The sequence below is a fragment of the Dryobates pubescens genome, chromosome 18 (assembly GCF_014839835.1).
Source record: "Dryobates pubescens isolate bDryPub1 chromosome 18, bDryPub1.pri, whole genome shotgun sequence".
NCBI classification, from domain to species: domain Eukaryota; kingdom Metazoa; phylum Chordata; class Aves; order Piciformes; family Picidae; genus Dryobates; species Dryobates pubescens.
The window spans coordinates 16727948-16755653 of NC_071629.1; the positions used below are offsets into that span (position 1 = coordinate 16727948).

The 27706-nt window shown below is 57.6% G+C and overlaps 2 protein-coding genes across 2 annotated transcripts; both read right to left on the bottom strand.

Moving 5' to 3' along the window:
- Positions 1-3450: 3450 nt before the first annotated feature.
- Positions 3451-25476, bottom strand: OCRL (OCRL inositol polyphosphate-5-phosphatase). Its single transcript, XM_054169367.1, has 20 exons — positions 25366-25476; positions 25195-25290; positions 24719-24839; positions 24470-24631; positions 23909-24010; positions 23036-23150; positions 20306-20422; positions 19586-19773; positions 17734-17845; positions 16232-16341; positions 14468-14603; positions 13257-13367; positions 12815-12980; positions 12381-12616; positions 8829-8852; positions 6211-6330; positions 5971-6055; positions 5351-5478; positions 4345-4456; positions 3451-3616 (listed from the first exon to the last, which is right to left on the bottom strand). The coding sequence occupies exons 2-20, from the start codon at positions 25283-25285 to the stop codon at positions 3492-3494; spliced, it is 2361 nt and encodes a 786-aa protein (XP_054025342.1). The 5' UTR covers positions 25286-25290; positions 25366-25476; the 3' UTR covers positions 3451-3491.
- LOC128898116 (inositol polyphosphate 5-phosphatase OCRL-like) lies at positions 25328-27676 on the bottom strand. Its single transcript, XM_054169818.1, has 6 exons — positions 27644-27676; positions 27448-27566; positions 26923-27002; positions 25998-26110; positions 25881-25890; positions 25328-25473 (listed from the first exon to the last, which is right to left on the bottom strand). The coding sequence occupies exons 1-6, from the start codon at positions 27674-27676 to the stop codon at positions 25328-25330; spliced, it is 501 nt and encodes a 166-aa protein (XP_054025793.1).
- Between the last annotated feature and the right edge of the window lie 30 nt (positions 27677-27706).

Consider the following 27706-nt stretch of genomic DNA (forward strand, 5'->3'; position numbering starts at 1 on the left):
TGGCCCTTCAGCCAGGAAGCTGGTCCCATCCCCTTGCCCCACACACTTTAGCTCTTGCTGAGCTTTGAGATCTCTCAGGCTGTTCTTCTCCAGGCTCAGAAGACTGCAACCACCCCTCAGCACCGATGGTTCACCCTCCAACCCACAGGCAGCAGCACCCCACCCAGAGCCCTGGCACAGGGGCTGGCAGCAGGGTGTGTCCTGGCAGCCTTCCTGGAGCAGCTCCCTGTAGCCGGTGCCAGCGATGCCCCATGTCCTATCCCAGAGCGGGTGGGCTTGGGCTGCGGCCAGGGGGCGCACAGATGAGCCCTGACCCCACTGCTCCTGCACCAGCCTGGAAGGAGGAGGCCAGGGAGGACCCCCCGGTTGGGCCGTGGCCAGTGAGTGCTGGAGGAAAAGGCTCCTGGGCCGGGAGCCCTGAGGAATCTCTGGCTCTTCCTGGCCTGGCCGGCTGCCCGCGGGCAGGTGGGAGGCTGCTGGGCTCCGCTGTCTTCCCCATGCACCGTGTGCCAGGGCAGCTCCCCCCTGCCAGTGCCCCAGCACAGCCAGTGGGGGGATGCAAGGACAGAGCTGCTCACAGAGATGCGGGCAGAGCTGGGCAGGCAGGAAGAGGTGGCTGCTGGAGCCACATCTCCAGCGAGGTGGCTGCTGCAAGAGCTGCCAGGGGGGTTGGAGGCAGAGGGCAGTGAGGTGTCCAGAGCCAGGGGCAGATGGGGAGGGCACACAGGCAGCCCTCACCCCAGGCAGCTGGCTGGCTGCTGTGCCAGGGTGTCCATGCAGGTGCTGGTCCTGGCCTAGCGAGGATGGGGGAGCTCTGCTGGGTACCCACCTGCTGAGTGGGGAAAGAAAGATGCTAGGTGTGATGGGGGAGTGGATGGGAAGGGGCTGGCCCTGGGGAACCTCTGGTTGCAGCCTGGGGACCAGCTGTGGGCATGCAGGGTGAGCATGGGACAGCCGCTGTGCCAAAGCCACAGGCAGAGCCCCACTGCCCACGCATGGGATGGCACCAGTTACACCAGCCCTCCCCTCCAGGCACCACCACCATCCCTCAGACCCCAACGCCCAGGGTGGGCTGACGGGCAACCACAAGCCTCTCACTTCCCCACGGGGCACAAAGCATTGTGTGCCAACAGCCCCAAAGCCCCCCCTACACCCTCACACCCCTGGGGGAGCCCGGAGGCTGGGCAGCCTCCATCCTCATCCCTGCGGAGCATCAGGGCTCGGCGCTGGCTGCGGCATTTCCGCCGGCAGTGGCAGGAATGCGGTGGCCGCGGGAACAATGCCGGCACCTTGCGCCGGTCCCCTGCGTGACGGAGCCGCAGCAGCTGCCCGGGCACGGCCCTGCTCTCAAGGAGCAGGCAGGAAGCAGATGGAGATGACACCGGCGGCCGCTTCCTGCCGCAGGACGTGGGGCTGTGCTGCAGAGCTGCTCAGCCTGCCAAGGTGCAGGAAGGAGGAACCCTTGCTCCAGGGCCTGCAAAAGCCCTGTGCCACACAGCACTGGCACCCTGCTCTGCCCACCTGCCCCGGGCCCTGCCCTGTGCCAGCTCCCTCCTTGGCATGACACATGCCAGGACATCGTGGATTGGGCAGCTAGTGCTGGGCTGCATGCTGCTGCTGTGCCAGGAGGCTGCAAGCCGCTGCCCAGGAGCAAGACAAGCATGCACTGGGAGAACTGGAAACCCTGCCATGGTCCCATGGCTCTGCCTGGCAGTGGGGGGACTGGAAGGCTCCAGCCCCCAGAAGGACTTGGTTGCAGCTGGAAGGCTCCAGCCCCCAGGAAGGACTGGGTTGCAGCTGGAAGGCTCCAGCCCCCAGGAAGGACTGGGTTGCAGCTGCAAGGCTCCAGCCCCCAGGAAGGACTGGGTTGCAGCTGCAAGGCTCCAGCCCCCAGGAAGGACTCGGTTGCAGCTGCAAGGCTCCAGCCCCCAGAAGGACTCGGTTGCAGCTGCAAGGCTCCAGCCCCCAGGAAGGACTCGGTTGCAGCTGCAAGGCTCCAGCCCCCAGGAAGGACTGGGTTGCAGCTGGAAGGCTCCAGCCCCCAGGAAGGACTGGGTTGCAGCTGCAAGGCTCCAGCCCCCAGGAAGGACTTGGTTGCAGCTGGAAGGCTCCAGCCCCCAGGAAGGACTCGGTTGCAGCTGGAAGGCTCCAGCCCCCAGAAGGACTCGGTTGCAGCTGCAAGGCTCCAGCCCCCAGGAAGGACTGGGTTGCAGCTGCAAGGCTCCAGCCCCCAGGAAGGACTGGGTTGCAGCTGCAAGGCTCCAGCCCCCAGGGGGATCCAGGCCTGGCCCAGCAGCTCCGTGGGGGCCAGCAGCACAGGAGCAGGAGGCCCTTGTGGAGTGGAGGTTTATTTGTAATGAACCATTTCCAATAAATTATGTAATTTAAAAATTGTAACGAAAAAAAGAGCCACAGGGTAGGGGGCAAACCTCCCCCCCCCTATCATACAGGGGGACCATGGAGCCCCACAGGCACCCAGGGTTGGGGGAGCTCTGGGACTGCAGACCCCTCCCCCCTCCTCCATTTCTTGTCTCTGGAGGTGAAGCCACACAGCCCCAGCAGGCAGGACCCTGCTTAGTGTTGCAGTGGGACCCATCAGTGCTGGGCCCCAGAGGTGTCCTCTCCCAAGCTGAGTGCCACCCTGGCACCACAGGTCCTTCCTCAACAACCCCCTCTACCCCCAGCTGTCCTGGAAGGACAGCATCCGCTGTCACCCTTGGCCACTCAGCTCCAGTTCTAGCCCCTCTGGCTCAGGGGGACAGGAGCCGTGTCCTGCTCCATACCACACACAGGGACAGCCCTGCACAAATGGTACCTACCATCTCATGTCCCAGAAGAAAAGTGGGACACAGGGAAGAGGGAAGAACAGAGCAAGGCCCAGGTGACAGCAGCAGAAGGGCGAGAGTGCAGGGACAGAGCCCAGGAAGGAGGGGAGCGGGTACCAGGCCGCCAAGGGGAAGGGGCCACGCGTCCAGAGGAACCCTCCCGGGACAGCCACAGTCCAGCTTTCATGGCACAGTGATGGGGCGTGAGGGTGGGCTCCATCGGCTGGGTGGCAGAGGGTGGCACGCGCCGCCCACCAGCACGGGGCTCTCACCAGTGCAGTCAGTGAACACCAGAGGCACAGCTGGGCACCGGGCACGCCAGGGCCCTCCGGCAGCAGCGGCAGGCTCCACCCATCCCGGCCAAGCTCCGGGGAGATGGGGGTGAGGAGGAGGGAGAAGCGTGACTCAGGGAGCTGGTGACACTGCTGTGGGATGAGCGGCCCACCGGCACGGCGCCCGGGCGGGTACCGAGGGGCGCACCCAGCCGGCAGGAGGCGGCAGGAGGCTTCTGTGGCGGATGGCAGTGCGGCGAGCGTGGGTCCTGCGGGGGCGCAGGGGCGGGCAGGACGCTCCCTTCCATCTGTAAACACGGCTGCCCCGGGGAGAGCTGGGCGCCCCCCCGCCCCGGGGAGAGCCGGGGCGCCCGGCTTTGGCACTCGGCAGCTGTCACTCCTCGTCCCCGGCCAGCAGGAAGCTGTAGAGGAAGTTGATGGCTCGCTGGCGCTCCTGCGGAGCTTGCTTGGCCTGCAGGTTGGGCGGGGGGCGCAGCAGCAGGCTGGAGAACAGGGCGGCTGTGGAGGGGAGAGCAAAGAGTCAGGAAAGGCTGTGGGACCTGGGGCTGTGCAGCCAGCAGAGCAGCTGAGAGGGGGTCTGCTCAGGGCTCGCTGGAGGAGGGAGGATCTCCTCCTCCACCCTGCTCTGGTGAGCACACAGCTGCACAACTGCACTACTGTGCTCCCCAGGTCAAGGGAGACAGGGAAGTATTGGAGAGAGTCCAGGGGAGGCTCCAAAGATGCTGAGGGGCCTGGAGTATCTCTGTGAAGAGCAAAGGCTGAGAGCCCTGGGGGTGTTGAGCCTGGAGAAGAGCATCCTAAGAGGGAATCTGATCAATACTCAGCAAGAGCTGACGGGTGGGGGGCACAAGAGGATGGGGCCAGACTCTTGTCAGTGGTGCCCAGCAACAGAACAAGAGGCAATGGGCACAAACTGGAGCCCAGGAGGTTCCACCTGAACAGGAGGAGAAACTTCTTTGGTGTGAGGGTGCTGGAGGCCTGGAGCAGGCTGCCCAGAGAGGTTGTGGAGTCTTCCTCTCTGGAGAGCTTCCAACCCCAGCTGGCCCTTGTGATCCTGGGCAAGCTGCTGTGGGTGCCCCTGCTTTAACTAGGGGGATTGGACTGGATGATCTCCAGGGGTCCCTTCCAACCCCCCCCCATGCCGGGAGCAGGGGAGTGGCCAGGAACAGGGTGTGAAAGGTGTGAGGGTCTGCTGGAGGGGGCAGCAGCAGGGGGCAACCCCGTACCGATCATGGGGGCGGTGACGTTGTTGTCCTCCGAGTAGCGGAGCAGCTCGCGGAGGAAGGACATCAGGTACCGGAAGACGCTGCGGTGGCAGCGCGGCAGCTGGAAGATCACCTGTGGGAGCAACAGGGACAGGAAGCTCTCCCAGCTCACACGGCTGCAGCACGCTGGCTTGGATGGGCTGCCTCCCCCCAGGAGGCCCTGGGCAGCCTGGTCTAGCTGGGGATGTCCCTGCTGGCTGCAGGGAGGTTGGACGAGATGACCTTTGGAGGTCCCTTCCGGCCTGGACCATTCTGTGGCCTCAAGACCGCTGTGTGACCACTGGTGTGAGCTGCAGGCCCAGGGAGACAGCAGCGAGCCCCCGGCTGCAGCCCCGTGCCGGTGGGACTCGTGGGGTTTGGCTCTGGTAACTGTGCCCCAGGACAGCCCTGGCACCAGGCAAACACCACTGCTGCCCTGGGGCTGCTTCCTGCTCGCTCCCAGCATCCCCTCGGGATGCACAGCAGCAGTGTGAGGACCTGAGTGAGAGACTTCCTGATGCCAGGGCTGAAAACATGTTCCAAAACCACCTCCTCTGCCCAGGGATGTGTTTGGCCTCACCTGCTGCCCACCAGAGCCCCTCAGCCCTTAGGGCAAGCAGAGCAACTGCAGCTCTGAGCAGGAGCTCGAGCCCTTGGGACCAGCTGAGGCTCTTCCCCTCCCCAGGGCTGTTGTGCCCCACTGCATCCAGGGTCAAGGCACACTTGGGGTCCCTTTGGAAGCCGCCAGCACTGCTAGGAGACACTAGAGTACCTACCCTGGGGCAGAAGAGCACTGTCAGAGCATCCCAGATCACCCTGCCCGCCCCTTTGGTCTGCTCCCCAGGGTCCTCACCAGCTCCAGGGAAGGGAGCAAGTGCCAGAGCCAGGGCAGAGCTGGCAGCCCTGCAGCAGCAGCGCACAGATGGACACAGGGGCAGAGGGGCAGCTGTGGCCTGGGGGCAGTGGGGACAGAGGGGCAGCGGGGTACCTGTCGGCAGAGCCTGCTGCTGTGGGACCAGTCGAGGCAGCGCTGATACAGCTCGTAGCAGATCACTGGCTCTGGCAGGGCCTCCAGGAAGATCAAGAGAGCTTCAGCCACCGAGTGGTTGCTGCCTGCTGTGGCAGCAGGAATCAAGGCACAACGCTTGGCAGATGGGCACTGCTCCTCCAGCCTGCCCCCTGCCTCTCCTCCCCCCCAGCTGCCTCATCTCTGCTTCCTCCTCGTAGGCCTTACAAGGTCCCCGACACCAAAGCCTCTCTTCTCCTCCTCCTCTGTGGTCCCCCACTCATGGAAGGTGCTGCTTCACCTGCTCTGTGCTGCCTTTCCCCACCTTCTAGCCCCACAGAAGCCCTCTGCTCCATTAGTCCCTTCCCCAGACCATGCTCCCCAGCATCCCCCTCATCAGCTCTACTGCTTGGCTCAGCCTGGCAGAAGCTCCCAGAGCTCTGCCCTGTTACCAGCACAGGTTCAGCTCCAAGAGAGGTTACCTTGGTGGGCACAGAGGGGAGGCAGCCTAAGAGGGAGCTGGCCAACTAAAGGTCATATCAAGTTCTCCTGAGGAAGCTCTCCCAGCAGAGCTCCTGGGACCTGAGGCACAGCAAGGATACGGATTGTCTCGGGGATGCTGGTGTCCAGGCAATCGATGATCTGCTCCAGCTCCTCCTGCATGCCGGGGGTCTGGAAGAGGTCCTCCTGCCAACAACAGCACAGGGACAGAGAGTCAGCTTCCTCACAAAGGCTGAAGCATACAGTGACAGAGGGAAAGGCCCCAGCCAGGGCCTCAAGCCTGGAGCTGATCTCCAGGAGCTAGTCCTGAAGCTGGTCCCCAGGCTCTCCAGAGGCCTCACCTGGTGGCAGGCATTCTTGAACAGGTGGTCCACCAAGAGCCAGATCTCCTTTGGCACCTGCAGTGGTGTCTCCCCAGCCTCCTCGCTGTCCAGGGAGTCCATCTGCAGAATGGATTTCTCCTGGTGGCAAAGAGCAGATGAGGGTTCAGGGAAAGATCAGCCCCACTGGAAGGGGCTCAGCAGAGACATCCTGGAGAAGGGAAGCAGCAGGACCCAGGACTCCTCTGGCCCTGTCCTGGATCTTCCAGCACAGAGCCATCGCTCCTCCTGCTGCCCCCCACAACCTCCCTGCTCCTTCCTGGAGCTGCCCAAGAGTCTCAGCCACAGCTCCAAGGCACAAGCCCAGCCACACCATACCCCACAGGATGGGGCCCTTGCTGGCCCAATCACAGCTCCCACCCTGCTGCTGACACTGGAGGAGCCCAACAAGCCCTGCTGCATCAGCTTCTACCTGTGAAGCTCCTCCATCCCCAGCACAAGCTCCTCCAGCTGCTCTCTGGATGCAGAGTGCAGGACCTGCCTGTCCTCACCCCTCTGAGCTCTCACCCTGGCTGCTCTCTGGGGCTAAACCAGCCCAGCTGGGTGAAGCTTCCCTCCTCCTCTCCAAGGCTGAGGTCTGAACAGCTACCCTGACACCACTGTCACATTCTCCCCCTTTCTCAGAGCAGCCAAGGAGCCCAGCTGCTCAGACACCTCATCACATTGTTTGACAGGATCAGTGGTTAGCTCGATTGTACCACCCCTCCTGCTCCCAAGGAGGGAGCCATGCCCAGCTCTCCTGAAGCACCCCCAGCAGAAGCACCCAGCCAAGGAGAGCACCAGCAGGAACACAACCCAAGACACCAGCAGAGGAGCACCACAACCCAATGCAAAGAGCTTTGTTTCAGCCATCAGTGCAGTGACAGCTGCAGTCACTGTCCCTCTGCAGCACACACAGCCACCCTCAGCAGCTGGGGCTGGGTCCTGTTTCTCCCAGTGCACCCAGAGACACCTCTGCCTGGCATGAGCCCCACCAGCACAGGCAGTAGCCACACAGCACAGCTTTGCCCCACACACTGATGAATTTTCTTGATAGAACCAGAGGAAAGGGCCTCAAATTGCCCCAGGGGAGGGTTCAGTTGGACACGAGGAACTATTTTTCCCCTTTGAGGGTTGTCAAGACCTGGCCCAGGCTGCCCAGAGCAGTGGTGGAGCTCCCATCCCTGTAGGGGTTTCAAAGCCATGGAGATGTGGTGCTGTGGTTTGGTGGTGACCTGGCAGTGCTGGGTTACTGGTTGAACTCCATGAGCTGAGAGGTCTCTTCCAACCCAAAGTATCCCACAATTCCATGGTTTTCCCAGATAGCAGAGGCTGAGTCGTGGCCACACATCTGCCTCAGTCACACAAGCATACAGGGCAGGCTCAGAAGCAGTGTGCTAGAGCTTCCACCAAGAGGGAAAAGCCAAGAGCTGGTGACCCCCTGGAGGCTCAGGGCTCTCAGCAGGGAATCCTCACATTGGGGCAGCACTGGAGACCAGGGCAGGGCCGTGCCCGGCTCTGCCAGGCTGCTTGGCAGAGCTGCAGAGACCCCAAGGCAGGAGAGCCCCAAGGCAGGAGAGCCCCAAGGCAGGAGAGCCCCAAGGCAGGAGAGCCCAGCTGCTTAGAAGAGAGAAGGGGGAGGAGGGGAAGGAGGAGGAGGAGGAGGAGGAGCTGGTCCCTAGGTTTCGCTTGCGCCGGGCCCGGAGCGCCCTCTGCTGCCGGGAGCGGGGAAGGGAAGGTCCATGTCCTCCCCGGAGATCTGCAGAAGGGTGTTCCCTGAGGCAGGCACCAACCTCCTCCCTTCCCTTCTGCTAGGGAGGGGGCTGGGAGCTTTATCTGCTTCAACCTCCGGGTTCCTGGGGAGGAGACAGCCATCCCCTCTCCTGTTTGAACCTTGACACCCTGCAGATGGGACATGTACACCAGTCCAGGAAGCTGCAGACAGCAGGAACAACACTGCTACCCTCCCAGCATCCCCCAGTTGCTCTTCCAGTGACAGATGTGACTTGCTTGGCCTCCAGTGTGAAGCCAAGCAGGGACCCTGTTCTGGCACCGGTGGCTGCATGAGCTGGCAGCCCAGGCTCTGCTGCTCCAGGAGGCAGAGGAACATCTGTCTGCTGTGCAAAGCCTTCCTTGGCCTCCACAAGGACACAAAAAGCCCAGCAGAGGCAAAAGACTTCAGTTTTCCAACTCATTCCTCTCTCTCCACACACGTCTGCAGAGGGTGCTGTGGTGAACCCCACACCATGAGCACGGCTGGAGCTAAATCTGATGTATCAAAGGTCTCCAATCCCTTCTGGAAGTCCCTACCACTGCTGCCAGGATCAGGAGGTTTCCCCCCCCCCACCCAGAGCAAATGTGGTGAGCTTTGAACAGCTCAGTGGGGCTGGCCCCACCTTGGCTGCGGGGTCACCGTGTGCTCCAGCCTGCTCCCATCCAACCCACAGCTGCACTAAGAGGCTTTGCTGGAACAAGGCTCCCTCTGCACCCACCCCCTCCCCCTCTGCAGCACAGAACAAGGGAAAACTCTGGCTGGTTTTCTTTCTTTTTCTTTCCTTTACAAACAAGGCACTGAGAAGCAGAGGGGTTGCTTGTGTTACCTTTTCTGAGAAGCTGTCTTCTCCCTGAGAGCAGTGGGAAAGAGAGAAGAGGGAAAAGCGTGGTTAAGAGAGGGAAATGCACCTCCAGACCCCGCAGAAACCTCATTTGCATGACAAGACCCCAACGACTGCCAGGCCCTTCGCACATTTTGCTGACACTGCCACGGAGCTAAACCTGCAGGGAGAGATTTGCCTGCCAATTAGCAAAAATCCTGCTCACATGGTGCACAACCTGCTCAGGATCCCCACAAGCTCCTCGGAGGGGCCTCCAGCAGCACCCTTGGTGCCCAGCAAGCAGCCAGGCCGCGGGCAGATGCGAGGTGGCCACCGGGAAGAAGCTGCCCTCCTTGGATCTTCCTGCTTGGGAATAAACATCCCTGTGTGGCTCCAGCCATCTGCCCTGGTGAGCAGGCCAGAGATAAAGCGTTCCCCAGGCTAAATCTGTGTCCCTGAGCGAGTGGCAGCTGTGGAGCCAACGGGCCCCCTAAGCAGCTTTGTGTGCAGTCAGGGAAATGAGCGTTTGTGCCCCGGGCTGCTCCTCTGGCCCCACCTAAGAGCATTAACCCACCGGGGGCTGCCAGCCTGAGCCCTTTGGCCACCCTCAAACACAGCACCAGCAGAAGACACTCTGCAGTGGTGCCCATAGGAGGGGAGAGGAGCAGGGTGGTCAAGCAGATTGACTTTTCCGGCTGAGAGCAACCAAAGCTCACCCAAAGGCTGAAGAGCCGCAGCCACCACGGCACAGGGCGCGCTGTGGGGAGCAGCATCTCAGCTCCGTGGTGACCTCAGCTTCCTCTGGAGGCTCACTGAGGAGAAGAGAGCCCCAGGGGCCCGGCCTCTTGCCCACAACAGCTTGCTCCCACCAGGAGCTGGCACAGGTCGCCCTTCCCCGGCGCAGGGACGGCAGTGGCAGGTTGGGGATGGCAGAGAGAGGCTGTTTCGTAACGGGGTGAGTCATCTCCAGCCTCACTGCACCTCCCCAGGCCTGCCCTGCTCTTCCTCTGCTCCCACAGCCCCCAGCGCCAGCAGCTCCGCCAGGCCAACCCCCTCCTGACCAGGAGTCTGCAAGAGGCCTCTCAAAGCCTCTTGACCAGGATGAGACACCAGGACTGAAATCCCAGAGCTGTGGTGTTCAGGTGTCGGCAGCTGCTCCCAGGAGAGCCAGCAGAGCTGTTCCCAGCACCCCTCCCCTGTGCCATTCCACATCAAACTGGATTCTCAGACCCGTGGGGACCTGTGCTCCCCAAGATCTGCTGCTGCTGCTGCAGACAAGCCTGGCTTAGCCAGGCTGGCAGAAATGCTCAGGGCAGGGAGTGACAAGCCCCAGCACAGCATCACTGCAGGAGGGAAAAATCACAGAATCCCAGAATGGTTTGGCTTGGAAGGAACCTTAAAGATCATCCAGTGCCAACCCTCCACCATCAGCAGGGACACCTTCCACTGGAGCAGGCTGCTCAAGGCCTCCTCCAACCTGGCCTTGAACACCTCCAGGGAGGAGGCATCCACAACCTTCCTGGGCAACCTGCTCCAGTGTCTCTCCACCTTCACTGTAAAGAATTTCTTCCTAATCTCCAGTCTCAGTCTCCCCTCTTCCAGCTCAAAGCCACTGCCCCTCATCCTAGCACTACAAACCCTTGTAAAAAGTCCCTTCCTAGCTTTCTTGTAGCCCCCTTCAGGTACTGGAGAATAAAGTAAAGGTTCTTCACACACAAACCCAGCACCTTCCTCACATTCTGAGCATCCTCTACACACACCTCACTGTCCCAGAACACATCTGGGCTGCACAGTGGTGAGCACATGTGGCAGGAAGAGCTCAGCTTGTCTTGTCTCCAAGAATTTCCCCACTCAGAGGTAGGATCAAGCCCAAAGGGCCTAAAATAGCTCTAAGGTGACAGCAGCTTTATAATCCAAGTGACTGCATTTTGCTTTGGGCTGCTGCACGTTGTGTTCCTTGAGTTGGCTCAGCATGTTCTGAGTGAAACACTGCAGTGACACTAAGCCCACCAGAGCCTGCTCCTTTGCTGGGCATACTGGGACAGAGTGTTCTTCTCCCACCGTTTGGCCCTCTGTATTTCTGTGTGTTTCACTGAACAGCAGGAGGAAGCAGAGAGAGGTGAAGGAAGCAGGAGAACTCCTAGCAAAGCAACAGTGTGCATCAGTGAGGGCTGAAGCTGAGTCCAGGCCTCAGGTCCTGTCTGTGGAGCACCAAGTGCTGAGCACTGAGCAGGAGAAAGCAGCTGGAAAAGCCCCCAGGATGGATGAAATCCTCCAGCCCAAGCTCAGCACTCTTCCAGAATGTGCTTTCAGTCAAAGCCTGGAAAGCATGAGGAGCCTGAGGCCTGGAGCAGTTCCTTGAAGTGAGAAGGCAGATGTTGGATCTTCCCACCTGGATTCTGCAGAGCCTGATCCTGTAGTTACAAAATCAGAATTCTGGTATGAAAAATGCCTGCCTGAGTGCTGGGGCTGTGAGAAAAGCTGTCACCTACAACAAAAGGACTGGAAGAGGCATGGTGCAGCTGCCAGAGGGAAAAGAGAGAAGGGTAATCAGATGGAGTGGAAGCTGCCAATCTACAGATGTGAAAAGGCAGCAGCTCCTGGACAGAAAAACTGCATGGAAGGATGAGGTACAACAGATGAGGTGTCACATGTCAGAGAGACTGAAAGAACTGAGCTGATCTTTCAGATGAGCAAAAAGGGAAGAGCTTTCCTGGCTGAACCAGAATGGACTAAACCTCATCAACTGCTGGACCCCACCGAGGCAAGGCCAGGAAAAGCCAGAGGAGAGGAACAAACCCAGGCTGGAAACCAAGAATGAAGATCCCCAAACTGGGGCTTAGCTTCAGAACCAGCCATGAGACACCACCAGATAAGAGGTGAGCAGGGCACAGTTCCCCTGCCTTGCAAACAAAAGTGCCCTCAGAAGGATAAATATTGATGTGGGGGGGCTGGTGGAGCTTGGGGAGAGGAGCAGTTATCTCTGCTCTGCAGAGCAGCTTACTCACTGTGGCTGGCAAGAGAGGAAGTGGACAGAGAGGCTGCAAGGCTGGTGCTTGGCTGTGCTCTGCTCATCAGTGCACCTAACAGCACCAAAGCCCTTTCCTCAGTCCTCCTGTTTCTGCTTGTTTCTTCCCCTGAGCAGAGTGAATGACACAAGGATCCAGAAGCAAATGGACTCTGGAGCCCTCATGCCTGCAGAAGCAGCCCAGGCAGCGCAGGAAGTGTTTTGTCATCCCCCCCTTACAAAACACCAGTGCCACCCAGCTGAGCTGCCAGCACCAGCCCAACAGAAAACACAGGGTACTAGGATCACTTGTGTGTCCTACCAGACAGCATTTAGAGCCTCTCCAGAAACAGGGGACAAGCACAGGCTGTCAAGAGCCACTGGGTGTGACGGAGGGAAATATCAGCACCTAAAGCTCTGCAGGAAGTGAACCGGGCCCAAGCCAGCAGAGCAGGCCCAGGCGTAAAGCACTGCTCCTGCTCCCAGGGGGCAGCAGGAGGGACAGTGCCCTCTCCCCACTGCCAGAGCTGCTCCAGGAGGCTGCTACTCACCAGGTCAATGAGCTTGGTGACTGGAACCTCGCGGATGGGTCGCTTCATTCGGCACAGGGCCTCCAGGGAGGTGCCAAAGCAGCTGGGCAGGTAGGTGCCACTGATGGTGAGGAAATAGTCCTTGCCCCGGTCCAGGTGAAGGACAAGAATGTCCTCAATCTTGTCCTCGCCAGAGTTGAGCAGGGTGACCGAGTCCTTACTGACATACACGTCCAGGGAGATCTCTGTGCTCTCATCTGCAACAGACAGGAGCTCTCAAGAACACAGAGACACCCAAAAGGGGGGAGCAGGACAAATAGGCAGCGGCAGGGACAAAGGTCACAACACTGAGCAGACACACAAGGACGACAGTGAGAGAGGTGGCACGTGAGGGACAGGAAGGACTGAGGACATGGCTGGCAGTCTGCACCAGCACATGCTGGGGGAGCACTCACCTGGCTCCAAGTAGCCCTCACAGGGCTCTGCCCGAAGCCATGGCTTGCAGTAGTGGGTGTCGTTGAGCTTCGGGATGAAGGAGAAGTGGCAGGTGACCTGCCCGTCGTTGGTGATCTGGAACTTCTGCTTCTGCAGCTGACGGAACTTCACGTTCTCAAACTCAAACTGCAAGCAAAGAGAAAAGACAAATCACCTTCCTGGCCACCATGGGACACCCAGACCCCGCTGTGGTGACCCAGGTCTGAGGAGCAGCCACACGGCTCCTGGCAGAAGACCTGCCAAGGGGCCGGGGCGAGCGGCCCTTCTAATTCAACTCCTGATCCCATGATTATGGGGGAAGTGCAGCTTCCTATCATGCACTTCACTGAACCCAGGGCTTTAGAAGCAGTTGTAGCAGTGCAGTGACTGGGAGGTGGACAGGGACTGGGGTTTCCTGCTCACTTCTCTCCTGCTCAGCTCCAGCGAGGGCAGGAAGTCGTTCTCCATCCTGTCCATCATACGCACGATGTCTTCGAACGTCTTCCGACACTTCTGCTCATCCACAACCTTGACCTGTGGCAGACCAGGAAACACTCAGCACAGCTTCTGAGCAGCTTCACAGCACCTTCTGATCACAAGGCAAGGGCAGAAGGGGGATCATTCCCTAAGCACTTGCTCTGTGCAGCCAGAAGGCTGAGGGAACCTGCAGGTGTGGTGCACCTCCGAGCTGCACGTGCAACCTCACACACCCCTCCAGAGGTTACTGGGGTCCCTCTGGTCATTGATCACCCTGCTGGGAGATACTGGGGGTGATCTCTGTGGGACAGAACTGGCATCTGAACATTATTCATGATTCTCCAGAGAAAGAGGAGAGGCAAGGCTTGAGCTACCCAAGGAGCAGGAGGTAGTAGAAATGGATGTGGGCTGTCTCTGCCAACCCAGGAAACCCAAATCTGCCACCAGGCAATCACTTCTGAAGGGATTCAGATGTGAACCTGGGGACACACTCTGAACACATCAGAGGAAGACTGCAACAGCAGGTACAGCCACTCACAGGTTGTGTCTGCTTGTGGAGGAGGGAAAACAGCAGGACACTCATAGAATCATGGAATGGTTTGGGTTGGAAGGGACCTTACAGATCATCTGGTTCCAGTGCTCTCCTGCCATGGGAAGGGACAGCTTCCACATGACCAGGCTGCTCAAGCCCCATCCAGCTTGGTTTTGAACACTGCCAGGCTTGGAGCCTCCACAACCTCTCTGGGCAACCTGTTCCAGTGCCTCATTGCCCTCCCTCCCGGGGAAGAGTTTATCCCCAAAGTCCCATCTCCACCCAGCTTCTTCCAGCCAGACACCACCACCTCCTGTCCTCTCACTCCATGCCTTTGTCAGAAGTCCCTCTCCAGCTCTCCTGCTGCCCCCTTCAAACCCTGGAAGGCTGCTCTAAGGTCTCCCTGGAGACTCCTCTGGTGCAGGCTGAAGCTCCCCAGCTCTCTCAGCCTGTGCTCACAGCAGAGGTGCCGAGTGCCAAGCAGCAGGAGCAGCACGCCCACACGCAGGACACACCTCACAGTTATTTACTCTGTGCTCTTGCAGCAGCCTCGGCAGAGGTGCTGAGACCACGCCACGTCCCAGAGGAGGGTGTGACCAAGTCCCCAGCCCAGCAGGCAGCTCACCCCGATGCGGAAGAGGGCACTGACAGGCTTGTGGTCGCTGGTCTTGAGGTCCATGTGGCTGCAGTAGCGCATCTGGGCGATGTTGCTCCCTCTCCACAGGATCCGGTCGCACCAGGCCGGCACGCGGCACTTCCCACTGCCGAGAGCAGCTTGCCAGGGTGACCCAGCAGCCCCACAAAGCCACCCAAGCTGCTCCTCTCCCCAGCCAGCCAGCTCCCACCACCCCACCCCCACCGGCTGCCTTAGGGATCAGCTCCTGCCCCCTCCCTCCGCTCCAATACTGCACAGAATAGTTTGGGTTGGAACAGGCCTCCAAGACCATCGAGTGCAACCATCAGCCCAACACCACCATGCCCATTAAACCATGGACCCAAGTGCCATGGTCACACCTTTCTTGAACACCTCCAGGGATGGGGACTCCACCACCTCCCTGGGCAGCCTGTTCCGATGCCTGACCGCTCTTGCAGCAAAGAAATTGTTCCTAATCTCCAACCTAACCCTCCCCTGGCACAGTTTCAGGCCATTCCCTCTCATCCTATCACCTGATACTAGGGAGAAGAGACTGACCCCCACCTCACTCCAACCTCCTTTCAGGGAGCTGTAGAGAGCAATGAAGTCGCCCCTCAGGCTCCTCTTCTCCACCTTGCCCTATAGAGGAGCTATAATTCCCATCCTTTCCAGCATCAGGAAACAAAATAACCCCAGACAGGGCTGTTGCCATGGCCTGAAGCCATGTGTGCTGTGACCCAAGCTGCACTGCTTGCTCCTGCTGCCACATCTTTCTTCACTTGCTGTTTCCACAATGGAAAGTCTGCTCAGAGATTACTATGATGTTATGAAGTCTGAATCCCAGCTTGTCCTTCTCCAGATGAACTACTGTGCTGATTCATAAACATGGGCAGAGGAAGAGCCAACTGCTCTCTGGCTGGAAGCTCCCACTTAGGAGTGTGTCCATTTAGAGTAAACTTCTGCAGCAGATGCACACAGGGCTGTGGGAGGTAGAGGGCAGCTGCAGACAGGAGCTGCTGCTGCCACAGTGCAGCCACCCCAGGGGGTGAGCTAGTGAGGGGGCAGGATGAACCAGAGAATCACTGAATGGTTTGGGTTGGAAGGGACCTTAAAGATCATCTAGTTCCAGCTCTCTACCATGGGTAGGGACACCTTCCACTAGACCAGGTCACTCAAGGCCTCATCCAACTTGGCCTTGAATGCCTTTAGGGAGGGGGCATCCACAACCACCCTTGGCAACCTGTCCCACTGTTTCACCACCCTCACTTGTAAAGAATTTCTTCCTAATATCCAGGCAGAGAGAGAGTTTCCTTCTCTGCAATTATGGAGGTCTTCAAGGCCAGGCTGGATGGGGCCTTGAGCAACCTGGTCTAGTGAGAGGTGTCCCTGCCCATGGCAGGGAGGTTGGAACTAGATGGTGTTGAATGTTTCTTCCAACCCAAACTATTCTATGAATCTATGAATCACTGCCCCTGGCAGCAGCAACTCCTTCCTGTGCAGGGCTACCTGTGAGCTCCCTCTTCACCCTCCTTTTCTCCTGCAAGCAGCAGCAAAGGAGGCTTAGGGCCTGGTCAATGCATACAGTCTCTGTCTGTTTCAAAGAGGAGGGGACAGGGAGTCCAAACCTGCCTATGCACTCCAGCCCTGGCTGTAACAATGAGAGGTGTTTCCAGCTCTAGGAAGGAGGAAATCAAGCTCTGGGAGAAAATGGTTTGTGTGTCATAGGTGAGGCCATGGCTTGGCAGCTTGCCTCACCTGGAGTCCCAGCGGTCTGTTTTGGAATCGTATTTGTAGGTGGGGATGAATTTAATCTCTCCCTCGATGAAGTCTGCAAAGGCTTTCTTCTGGGTGCGCTGGATGTTCAGCTGGAGCAGAAAGAGTGCACTTGAAAACACCCCAAAAGCCAGCAAACCACCCCACACACACAGCAGAGCACCAGAGCCACAGCCAGAGGCCACTGCCACCTGCAGCCAAGGGATTCAGCAGACACCCTCCCACCTGCTCCTCACACCTGGAGCTTTCGACAGAGGTAGAAATTCAAGAGCAGAGGAATGTTTCCTGGACAGGCTGAAGAGCAGCTGGCCCAGTGCTGCTCACCAGGCCCTGCAGGCAGCACAGAAGAGCAGTTAGGGGAAATCTGAATTGCTGCAGGGGTGCTAAAAGCCCTCCTTAGCTTCCAGGCTCATCATCAGTATTTCACTGCCAATCCCCTTTAGCAGCAGCCTGCAGGATTGTTCTTGGCTGACACCTGACACAGCCTCCCCTTTGCTCATTTCTTAGCCTGAGAAACATCTGAGCTGCTCTCCTGACACAGATCTGCTCACTGCAGGGATGAGCTCTAGGACAGGATCCCTCCCCCTCACTGCTCAGCTGCCTGTCAGGTGATGTGGCACCATTCCCATCCCTGTCTCACAGGCACAACCCTTCACAGAATCAAGGAATTGTTTGGGTTGGGAAAACCCTCTAAGGTCATCCAGTCCAAGCACCAACCCAACACCACCATGGCCATTAAACCATGTCCCAGAGGGCCATTTCCACAGGTTTCTTGGACACCTCCAGGATGGTGACTCCACCACCTCCCTGGGCAGCCTGTTCCAGTGCCTGACCACTCCTGCAGGGAAGAAATTGTTCCTAGTCTCCAACCTAAACCTTCCCTGGCACAATTCCAGGCAATTTTCTCTCATTCTGTCACCTGATACTAGGGAGAACAGACCAAGCCCCACCTCACTCCAACCTCCTTTCAGGGAGCTGAGGAGAACAATGAGGTCTCCCCTTAGTCTCCTTTTCTCCAGACTAAACAGCCCCAGTTCCCTCAGCTGCTCCTCACCCGACCTGCTCTCATCTTGACGGCACATGTGGTGCTGCCTCAGTTTGCAGCACTCAATGAGATGCTGAGCAGGGAAGAGCAGAGCATAGAATCGAGGTCAAACAGCAGGGAAGTGCTGGTCCCAGATCAATACCTCCTGCAAAACACTGATCACAGCAGCTGTGGTGGCTGGCACAAATCCCCATGCTCCAGCTCGTGGGTTGCATGTAAGAGAGAACCTCAGTGAGGTGCAGACACCTCTGCAGTAGTTGCCTGCACTGCTGTCAGTTAACCCCAGTACAAGATACCATCTACTTTTGGTGCCACCAGGACATCAGAGCTCTGCCCAGGGTCTAAGTCAGAGTGTCTGCCAGCTCCTCCCAAGCACAGGCACATCTCAAACCAAGGTGACTTGACATGTCTGGGGCAGAGGTGAGTGGAGGCGACTGACCTGGTCGTAGGTCAGCAGCTTCTGCAGCTCGTTCCTGCTGATGAGACTTTTCACCTCGCTGGCATCGGGCAGACAGAGCCTGTAGTTCAAGTCCCCGAGCCAGATGACAACACTGAAACCAAAGACAAGCATGGGAGAGAAGAGCCAGGAGTTAGTGTTGCAAGGCACACACAGAGCAAGAGCTGGCAAAGGGGAAGAGGTGGTTGGCTGGGGGTGATTAAGGCCGAGACATGTGGAAGACAAAAGGAGACGCCAAAGATTGAGCCCAACAGCAGAACTCTCTGAGGGCAGCAGATGCTATACTACCAAGTCCTCCTCCTTTGAATCTCACAGGGGAGTGAAGACTTAGATTAATGGGCATACCTGAGCTTGCCTCAGTCTGGAAAAAGACCAAGAACACTACAGAATCACAGGAAGGTAGAATGGGTTAGGTTGGAAAAGACCTTTAAGCCCATGGAGTCCAACGATGAACCCAGCACTGCCAGGGCACCACTGAACCATGGCCCTCAGCACCACATCTCCATGGCTTTGAAACCCCAACCCAGGGCTGGGGACTCCACCACTGCCCTGGGCAGCCTGGGCCAGGCCTTGACAACATTTGAGGGGAAGACATTGCTCCTCATGTCCAACCTAGACCTCCTCTGGGGCAACCTGAGGCCATTTCCCTTTTGTCCTGGCACTTGCTCCTGGGGAGAAGAGCCCAACCCCTGCCCCAGCTCTCTAAGGAAGCGAGAGCAGTGGGCCTCACCAACCTTCACAAGCTCTCTAGCTGCACAGAGTCCATCTAGCATTCAGGGGCTTCTCATGCACAGAAGATGGCAATGAGAGAGCTGCTGAAGCAGAGCAGGTTTTGTCAGCCAGGCAGGCTGGTCTGTGCTCACACCTCCTGTGACACCATGGGTTTTGCCTCTCTTGTTTTTCACTGCCTTTCCTTCAGCCAGATCAGACCACCACTGGGTCAGCTCCACTGCAAAGACTGACTGGTGCTGAACTGGTAGAAGCAGAGTAAGATTTCTGTGGTCTCCAGAACGTTCCTAGGGAGGCTGTGGTCTCCAGAACATTCCTGTCCTATCTCACCCACCAGGCATTCCCTACCAGCATCCTCTCTTCCCCTGCTCCTCACTGGGCTCTCCCACAGCCCCTCAGCCCCCCAGAGAAAGACACCCTTGTGCTTTTTCCACTCTTTACTCCATAAAGGTTTTATTTAAAGATTAAAATCTAACCCCCTCTCTGCTATCAAAGCTCTTCCTGTTTACAGTCAAGCCTCAACATTCCCATGAGTGGATTATGAAGGATCATCTCCCTTCTGAAGATTTTTTCCCTGCACTAATCCACTCTACATTTTCTTCTCAGTTTTTAAATGGTTTCAATATGGAGGCTCAGGGGAGACCTTCTTGCTCTCTCCAACTCCCTGAAGGGAGGTTGTAGCCAGGTAGGGGCTGGTCTCTTCTCCCAGGCAAGCAGCACCAGAACAAGAGGACACAGTCTCAAGCTGTGCCAGGGAAAGTTTGGGCTGGATGTTAGGAAGAAGTTCTTCACAGAGAAAGTGATTGGCCATTGGAATGTGCTGCCCAGGGAGGTGGTGGAGTCACCATCAATGGAGGTGTTTAGGTAGAGGCTAGATGGGGTGCTTGGGGCCATGGTTTAGTTGATTAGATGGTGTTGGGTGATAGGTTGGACTTGATGACCTCGAAGGTCTCTTCCAACCTGGTTAATTCTGTTCTATTCGCTAGGGGATCCTGAATCCTTTGCACCAGGTTTAAAACCACCTTCACCTCTCTGCTGGTCTCCACATTTGAGCTGGATCATTCAGCAGCACTTCCAAAAGGGGAGGAGAGCAAACCAAACTCACTCATGTTTCATGATGTTGAGCTGAGGCAGCCCATCAGCAGGGATCTCAAAACTCATCCGAGCACAGATGTCCTTATAGTCCTGGTTGCGCCGCTCAAAGTCCTCCACGTGAGCGGCCAGGTGGGAGTTGACAATGCAGAAGGTGGTGTTGTGGAACACAAACCTCACAGCCACCCCACCCTTGTTGCCCTGCAGAGAGAGGGTGGTGGGTTGGCTGGAGAAGGGGCATGGGGGCTTGGAGAAGGGGGAGGAGGAGGTGGTGGGCTACAGGAGAAGTTGGTTGGCTGGAGAAGGGAGGTGGTGGGCTACAGGAGAAGTTGGTTGGCTGGAGAAGGGAGGTGGTGGGCTACAGGAGAAGTTGGTTGGCTGGAGAAGGGAGGTGGTGGGCTACAGGAGAAGGTGGGTGGCTGGCTGGAGAAGGGAGGTGGTGGGCTACAGGAGAAGTTGGTTGGCTGGAGAAGGGAGGTGGTGGGCTACAGGAGAAGGTGGGTGGCTGGCTGGAGAAGGGAGGTGGTGGGCTACAGGAGAAGGTGGGTGGCTGGCTGGAGAAGGGAGGTGGTGGGCTACAGGAGAAGGTGGGTGGCTGGCTGGAGAAGGGAGGTGGTGGGCTACAGGAGAAGGTGGGTGGCTGGAGAAAGTAACAGGGAGGCACCAGGGATGGGCCAGGGGACAAAAGCAGGCTGTGCTGTGCCTTGCAGGGACACAATGGTTGGTGACTCACCATCTTTCCCATGATCCCTGTGCCCACAGTCTCTGTCACAATCTTCTGGATGTGGCTCAGGTGATCCTTCTTAGCATATATGAGCAGCATCATCCCCACCAGCCTGACCATCTGCACCTGCAGCACCAAAAGGGCTCCTGAGGTCCCAGGCAGGCAGTGGGAAGGCAGCTCTGCTCTGCCTGATGTTCTGCTGTTCCTCACCATGTTTTGGAATCTATCCCTGCTTGCAACCACCCAAATGACCTCCAGGCCCAGTGCAAGGCTCTGGAGGAGAATCCCTCACTGCTTAGTAGCTGTGCTGAGCCTGCAGCATTCCCCACACTGGGGGTCCCCTGCAAACAGGGCTGTCCTGGGAGGGCACAGAAACTTGCCAAGCACACAACAGACCTGTTTGGGAAGCCTCAGCCTTGTGCTCTAACCAGCAAAACCAGCAGAGAAGACCCTGAGGGCTCTGGTGAGGCACACCATGGAGAGCCTGTGGCTGGGAGCTGTGCTGGAGGGGGCCAGGCAGAGCAGCTCTGATCTCCTGAGGCAAATGTGCCCAACCCGTGGGATTTCACAGGCAGCTGTCCCTGAGCCTTACAACCTATCTGGTCCTCAGAACACGCTTGTTCTCCAAGGCCAGGAGTCTCTGGAGCTCAGAGGTTCCCAGCTGCAGAGCCCAACCTGTGGATGCTAGCACAGCACTGCCATGGGCTGTCCCAGCAGGGATCTGATCTTCTCCTACATCTGCCAAGCCAACACAACTCCCAGCCCACCACCTTCCTGCGCCTCCAAAAGAGAGGGGCAACAAGGCCTGACCTTCTCAAGCACTGGGCTGCATGCTGACTGCAGAGGTATTGGATGTGTTGGGATCAAGTGAGGGGGGAGGCTGGAATTGCAGAATTCATTCATAGATTCATAGATTGGTCTGGGTTGGAAGAGGCCTTAAAGCTCAGCTAGTTCCAAAGCCCTGCCGTCAGCAGGGACACCTCCCACTAGAGCAGGCCTCATCTAGCCTGGTCTTGAACACCTCCAAGCAGGGGGCAACCACAACCTTCCACGAACAACCTGTTCCAGTGTCTCCACCCTCACTGCCAATAATCTCTTCCTAATCTCCAGCCTAAATCTCCTCTCTTTCCAGCTCAAAGCCACCGCCCCTTCTCCTAGCACTGCAAGCCCTTGTAAGAACTCTCTCCCCAGCTCTCCTTCAGGTACTGGAAGGCTGCTTTAAAGCTCTCCCTGGAGCCTTTTCTTTTCCAGGCTGAACTGCATGTCTCTTAGCATAGAATCATAGAATAAGTAAGGTTGGAAAAGACCTCAGAGAGCATCAAGTTCCACCTGTCACCCAACACCTCCTGACTAACTAAACCACGGATGGCACCGAGTGCCACATCCGATCCTTTTCTGAACGCCTCCAGGGATGGGGACTCCACCACCTCCCTGGGCAGCACATCCCAATGGCCAATTACTCTCTCTGTGAAGAACTTTCTCCTCACCTCCAGCCTAATCCTCCCCTGGCACAGCTTGAGACTGTGTCCTCTTGTTCTGTTGCCTGGGAGAAGAGACCAACCCCCTCCTGGCTACAACCTGCCTTCAGGTAGTTGTAGACAGCAATAAGGTCTCCCTGAGTGTCCTCTCCTCCAGGCTAAGCAACCCCAGCTCCCTCAGCCTCCCCTCAAAGGGCTGTGCTCCAGACCTCTCCCCAGCCTTGTTGCCCTTCTCTGGACACATTCAAGAGTCTCAATGTCCTTCTTAAACTGAGGGCCCCAGGACTGGACACAGGACTCAAGGCATGGCCTAACCAGTGCTGAGCACAGGGCAGAATGACTTCCCTGCTCCTGCTGGCCACACTATTTCTGATGCAGGCCAGGATGCCATTGGCCTTCTTGGCCACCTGGGCACACTGCATATCCCCACAGGGAAGGGGCTGCATCCTTCCAATCATCTTGGTGGCCTCCTCTGGACCCACTCCAGCAGGTCCATGTCCTTCTTGTGCTGCAGGAAGAGCCTGAGCCCCCATCCCACTCTGCAGCAGTGGAACCTTTATGAAACCACAAGGCTTATCTACAAGCTTCAGTCACTTCCCCCTGCTCACAGCCATACCCTGCCCTCTCCCTTCCACCAGGGAGGGAGAAATTCACCCCAAACTCAAGCACAGCAAAGGAGCCTCCTGGCAGCTCAGGTCATGAGCCTGGGCTCCCTTCTTGAGGCATCTCTGGTCAGTGAGATGCCATTTCCCTGCCGTGACAACCTGTAACAGGTCACCCAGTGACAAGGGACACAGGCTGAGGAGGAAGGTAAAGCTGCTTAACCTGCTCTGGGCTGGAACCCACAGCAGAAAGGTTTGCTGCAGCTCAGACAGAACCCAGCAGCTGGCTTTAAACCAGCCAGAACAAATAAAGTCCTGCTGCCACAACTGAAACAATTCAAGGTGGAAGCCTCTGAAAGAGTTCATCCCACGATTTAACCCTTTCCTTCCAGGAAAAGCTATTGATTCCACTCACCAGCTCAAGACACACCTTGCTTCTCCACTGCAAGGCTGAGATGGTGACAGAGATAAAGAATCCAAACCCACTCCACTTCCCTGAGACCCAGCCCTGTGCTTTACACAATCATTTTGATCCCTAACTTTGTACATTTCCGCTTCAAATTACAAGGTCCTCTACAGCTGTGGGCAGAGAGACTCCCCAGATGGAACCTGGCTCAGATTTCTCCTTCCAAGACCCCACACCACCAAGCAGAACTCACTTTCTTATATTTGGCCTTAGGGTGCAGGGACTTCTCCACAGCCAACAGCCATTCCTGCTCCTTTGAAGAATCAAAGTAGAAAAAAGCTTCTGTGCTGAGGTCCAGCTCCTGGAACCTGAAAAACCAGCTGGGTTAGGACACCCATCTCCCCATACATCACCTTCCTGCTACAGGAAGGTCACAGAATCACTGAATGGTTTGGATTGAAAGGATCTCCAAAGGTCATCCAGCCCAACCCCCCTGCAGTCAGCAGGGACATCTGCAACTAGAGCAGGTTGCTCAGAGCCACAAACAAACAACCTGACCTGCAGTGGTGCCAGGGATGGAGCACCTCCCACCTCTCTGGGCCAGGCTCTCACCACCTTCAGTGTCAAAGATTTCTTCCTCCTCTCCAAGTCTGAATCTCCCTGAGTTCAAACCATCAGCCCTTGTCCTCTCACAACAGGCCCTGATGAAAATCTGTCCCCAGCTTTCTGATGACCCCACTGAAGTCTCAGTAAGGTTCACAGGAAGCCTCTAGCAACAGCTTTTCTTGGAAGAGCAGCTCCTTACTCCCACTTGCATACAGCAGCAGAATTACACCACAGCTCCCCTGGGACCTTCCTCCAATGCCCCTCAGCAACCACCCCTGGAGCTCTGCCTTGGGTAGTGGATAGGGAGCTCTGGCCATGGCTCAGGGGGGACATCCACTTTGTTCTGTCACACCATCCTCCCCTAAGCCACCACTGACCTCTATGCCCTCACACAGCTCTTCTGAGACACAGCTCAGGCCTGTGGCACCTCTGAGAGCACACCAAGAACTCAAACCAAGCACAGCCCACCAGTATCCAAGCCAGAGCCACGAGGAGTCAACATGAGGCCACTGCCACTCACCCAATACAGTAGAAGTCTGGAGGCTCCATGTCACACACCAGCCAGGGCTGCAGGCTGCTGTCTGGAGACTGCCCATTCACATTCCATGTCCCCACAAAAAACCTACAGCAGAGAAGCAGCTGAACTGTCAGAGAATGCAGCAACAAGCACAACAGCACATCCACAGCAGTGTCCAGGCTGGACAGGGGATAAATGATCTCGAAGGTCCCTCCCAAGCCAAACTATCCTGAGTCTGTTCTATGGCTCTATGACATTTCAGTGGGAGCAGCACGCATCTGGCTCCTTTAACACCCTGTCACATGGGGCAGCACTGCAGCAGTACGGTGCTACAGCTGCCTTAGGCCTCTCTGCACAATGGTTTCAGCCTCACTTTAGGGCCAAGAGATGTGAGAGGCACAGATGCAGAAGGAGCAGCTGCACCACAGACACTTGCTGACTTGCAGGCTGCACCGATCCTCCTTCAGCCACCCACACTTGGCCACACCTCAGAGCTGCCAGGTTGCAACCCCAGGCAAGATGTGAGCTCCCAGAAGGAACCAAGCAGCTCTGCCTGTCCCTCACCTGAAGTTGTGAAGGTTGACATAGTCCTTCTCCCTCTTGGCAAGCACGTGCTTGATCAGACCTTCTCTCTGCCCCAGCTGCGTGCTGGGCAAGAACATCTTGCGCATGGTGTTGGTCACCTCGGGCTGGTCTCTGGAGGCACCTTCCCTCTCTCGGTGGGCTCTAGGAAGCAAGCCAGAGCAGAGTGAAACTGGCTCTGCTGCCTAGGCAGAGAAGGACAAAAGTGAACAGCTTCACTCCCTCCCTTACTGCCTGTTCTGAGGCACAGAAGGAGGCCGTGGGGGTTCCCGGCGAGCCCCCGGCTGGTTCTGCATGTTCCTCTTCTCTTCCAGGCTTAGAGTGTTGAAGTCATCCTCAAACCCCAGGGCCCCTGTCATGGAAAAAATCAAACAAAAAAGAGCAATGTGCCCTGAGAAATGGCATCAGACAGCTCCAAGGGACAAAAAAAACTCCACAGTAAGGGACAAAGCTAATCTGACAACAATATATCAATGCTGGTGACAGGGGAACATGAGAGAGGGGCACAGGGGTGGTGAAGACCCAAACCAAGGCAGGAGAGAGAAGGCAGCAATCAAGAGGGAATCAACAGTCCAGGGCAACAGGACCTGAGGACTGAGATGTTTTGTTTTGCACAGGGTGATGTGAAATGAGTGCAGGGCTGGACACAGGTCCCTACCCAGAGGCCCCACCACTACACAGAGTACACCAAGGTGATAGTCCAGCACCTGAAGAAGAGGTGTGTGACAGAGTTGGGAGGTTCTTCTCCACCTGATGCCAGCTGGCTGAGTCCTTAGGTTCAGGAACAGAAGCTTTCATGTGGGCTGGAAAGAGATCAGCCCCATCAGTAACTGCTGGTGGTCAGGAGGTGTCACAAACCCACTGACAGCTCTGCTCACCATCCTGGATGCTCTGCACTTCCGCGAGGAACCTGAGGCACTGCTCCTCATCGGGGATCTCAAAGAGCCGCTCCGCTGTCTTGTCCCCTTGGATGCGGACCTTGCAGCCTGCTTCAGGCACAGACACAGGCTCACAGGGTCAGACAGGGCTGCTTCATGCAGCTGGGACCAGGCTTTCTGGCTGTGCTCCCAGCTCATCAATGACAGCCAAGGTCCAGCTGCTGTTCCCAACACAAATCTGAACCTAAGCTACCCCTCCTCTGCTCCCGAGACCCCCCACCCCACCTAGCGTGGCATCAGCCACGTTTTCCTGGCTTTAGGAATGTCTCTCTCCCTACTGCAACCTCAGAGAAGAGCTCTGAAAGCAGTAAGAAATGTTTCCTGAGAGGGACAGCAGAATTAGTGATGAGACCGAGTGTCGTCAGCACTGACAAAGGCCAACTGTCACCTCAGCTTGAGCAGGGGACAGGGAAGCAGAAGGGCAATGATGGTGCAGGGGACAGGGCAGGGTCTACAGAGCAGCGCCTGCAGGACAGATTTAAGAGGCTCAAGATTGACCAATGGCCAGTAACCCAACCTGGGCATTTCAGACCATGTTTGTCATGGCAACTGACTGTCTAAAAGAGCCAGACAACGCCATCAGGGGAAGTATCAGTCCCCAAGCGTGGAGAAGCTTTGGCCATGTGGCTGCAGGGGTAGAACTTACTGTTGGTGGTGATATCAATCAGCAGAGTCTCTTCTGCCTCTGCAAAGGAGAAAAACAGGATCAGGAGAGCTCACACTGAGTGCTGCAGGAATTGAGAACTCCAAAAAGCATCCTGCCTGCAAAAGAGAGTCCTAGCAAAGGAACAAATAGCTTCAATTTACACCTGAGCTGCCAATAACAGTGCCAGGAGAAAGAAGGGTCACGCCTGGACAGCCTGGGTGGCCACTTCCCACAACCCATGTGTGACTTGGGAGATTCCCAATATCCAGAGTTTTCATACTCCTGAATGGTTTGCCCCACATCAGTCTCTAGGAAGGACCAAGCTGACAATGAACTAGAGTTTTCCACACAGCAAAACCACCCTGAACTGCACAGAAGGGGATAAGCTGGTCCAGAGAAAGGTGCTTTCAGTCCCCAACCAACCCTTGCCCCAGGAACACAGGCTGCTGTTTGGGTTACCCCAAGACAAGGACTGAAGCTTTTTCCCATTCCATAGCTGCTGGGACTTGACAGCTTGTCAGACCTTAAAGAAGTTTGGATCTGAAGATGGAATTGGAGTAAAGCTCCCAACTCCTGCTCTTATGGAGCAGACAGCAGCAGACACCAAATATAAGCCACTGCAGACAAGTGCTGAAGATGCTGGCTCTACATGAGCCCACAACTCATCAGCCCCATCCCAGCTTATGCCCCTAGGGTGGGGAAGAGGCAGGGCTCCACAGACCGGGAGGTGTAGTTCCATGGAGATAGATTCAATCTACAGGGCAGGTCAAGGCACTTCTCCCAATCCACGTTCTCCCAATAAAGAGCAGCAGGTCCCCACCTCCAGCAGAAAGCCCCCCTCAGCTCAGTACCTTGCACACACTTAAAGCGGCTGTTGATGGGGATGTAATCGGGGTCGGAGCTTCCCTTCTCCTGCCGCTGGATAACTATCCTGGAGAGAGAGGAGAGCCCGGTAAAACCCCCAAACAACGCCCTACCCGTGCACCGACACCCGTCACTGCAGTTTCGCCGACAGTGAAACGCAGCAGCGCTGATTTCTATCACCGTGCTGCTGGGAGCGGAGAAGCGAGGAGAGGTTCCGAGTCCTGCGGGACAGGGATGCCACTCAGCTCTCCCTGCTGCGGGGCGGGTTCAGCCTTAGGGTGCAGCGGCTCCCGCTCCTCGGAGAAACCCGGAGGAGCAGGGAACCGGAGCGGAGGAGCAGAGCTCCAGAGCCCGCATCTTACCGCCTTGCCCGCCGACACGGCGGCCGCGCTGCGGGGAGAGCAGCGGGGAAGAGGCGGCCGCCAGCTGCCGCTCTGCCCCGGCCCTGCAGACAACCGGAGCTAGACCAGCCCTCCCGAAACGGGCTTCCGCCGCCGCGTCCCGGCACTCACCCGTAACGGCCGCCCCGCCAGCTCAGGCTCAGCACGCAGGGCTCCCGCCGCCCAGCCCGCACCTCCGCGCCGGCCACGCTCTGCACCGCCGCTAAGGAAAGCACCGTCACCGTCACCGCCTAACCCTTTACCCCCACACCCCCCGCCGGCCCCGTCCCTCCCTCCGCAGCTCCCCGGGGCAGGTCCCGGTGGATACGAGCAGGCCGCAGGCCACGGCGGGCCGCTCCATGGCGACTTCGCGCTGATTACGGACGCGGCA

What these genes read in the sequence shown, in the direction of transcription:
- OCRL (XM_054169367.1), bottom strand. Translation starts at nt 25,285, where the DNA reads ATGAAAGCTTCTGTTCCTGAACCTAAGGACTCAGCCAGCTGGCATCAG. An exon ending in TCTGTGCCTCAGAACAGGCA is followed by an intron (nt 24,632 to 24,718) that starts GTAAGGGAGGGA and finishes CTTGCTTCCTAG; the next exon opens with AGCCCACCGAGAGAGGGAAG. An exon ending in GCAGCAGGCTCTGCCGACAG is followed by an intron (nt 4,457 to 5,350) that starts GTACCCCGCTGC and finishes TTGCTCCCACAG; the next exon opens with GTGATCTTCCAGCTGCCGCG.
- LOC128898116 (XM_054169818.1), bottom strand. Translation starts at nt 27,676, where the DNA reads ATGGAGCGGCCCGCCGTGGCCTGCGGCCTGCTC. An exon ending in CCGTGGCCTGCGGCCTGCTC is followed by an intron (nt 27,567 to 27,643) that starts GTATCCACCGGG and finishes GTAAAGGGTTAG; the next exon opens with GCGGTGACGGTGACGGTGCT. An exon ending in TGGCGGGGCGGCCGTTACGG is followed by an intron (nt 27,003 to 27,447) that starts GTGAGTGCCGGG and finishes CTCTCTCTCCAG; the next exon opens with GATAGTTATCCAGCGGCAGG.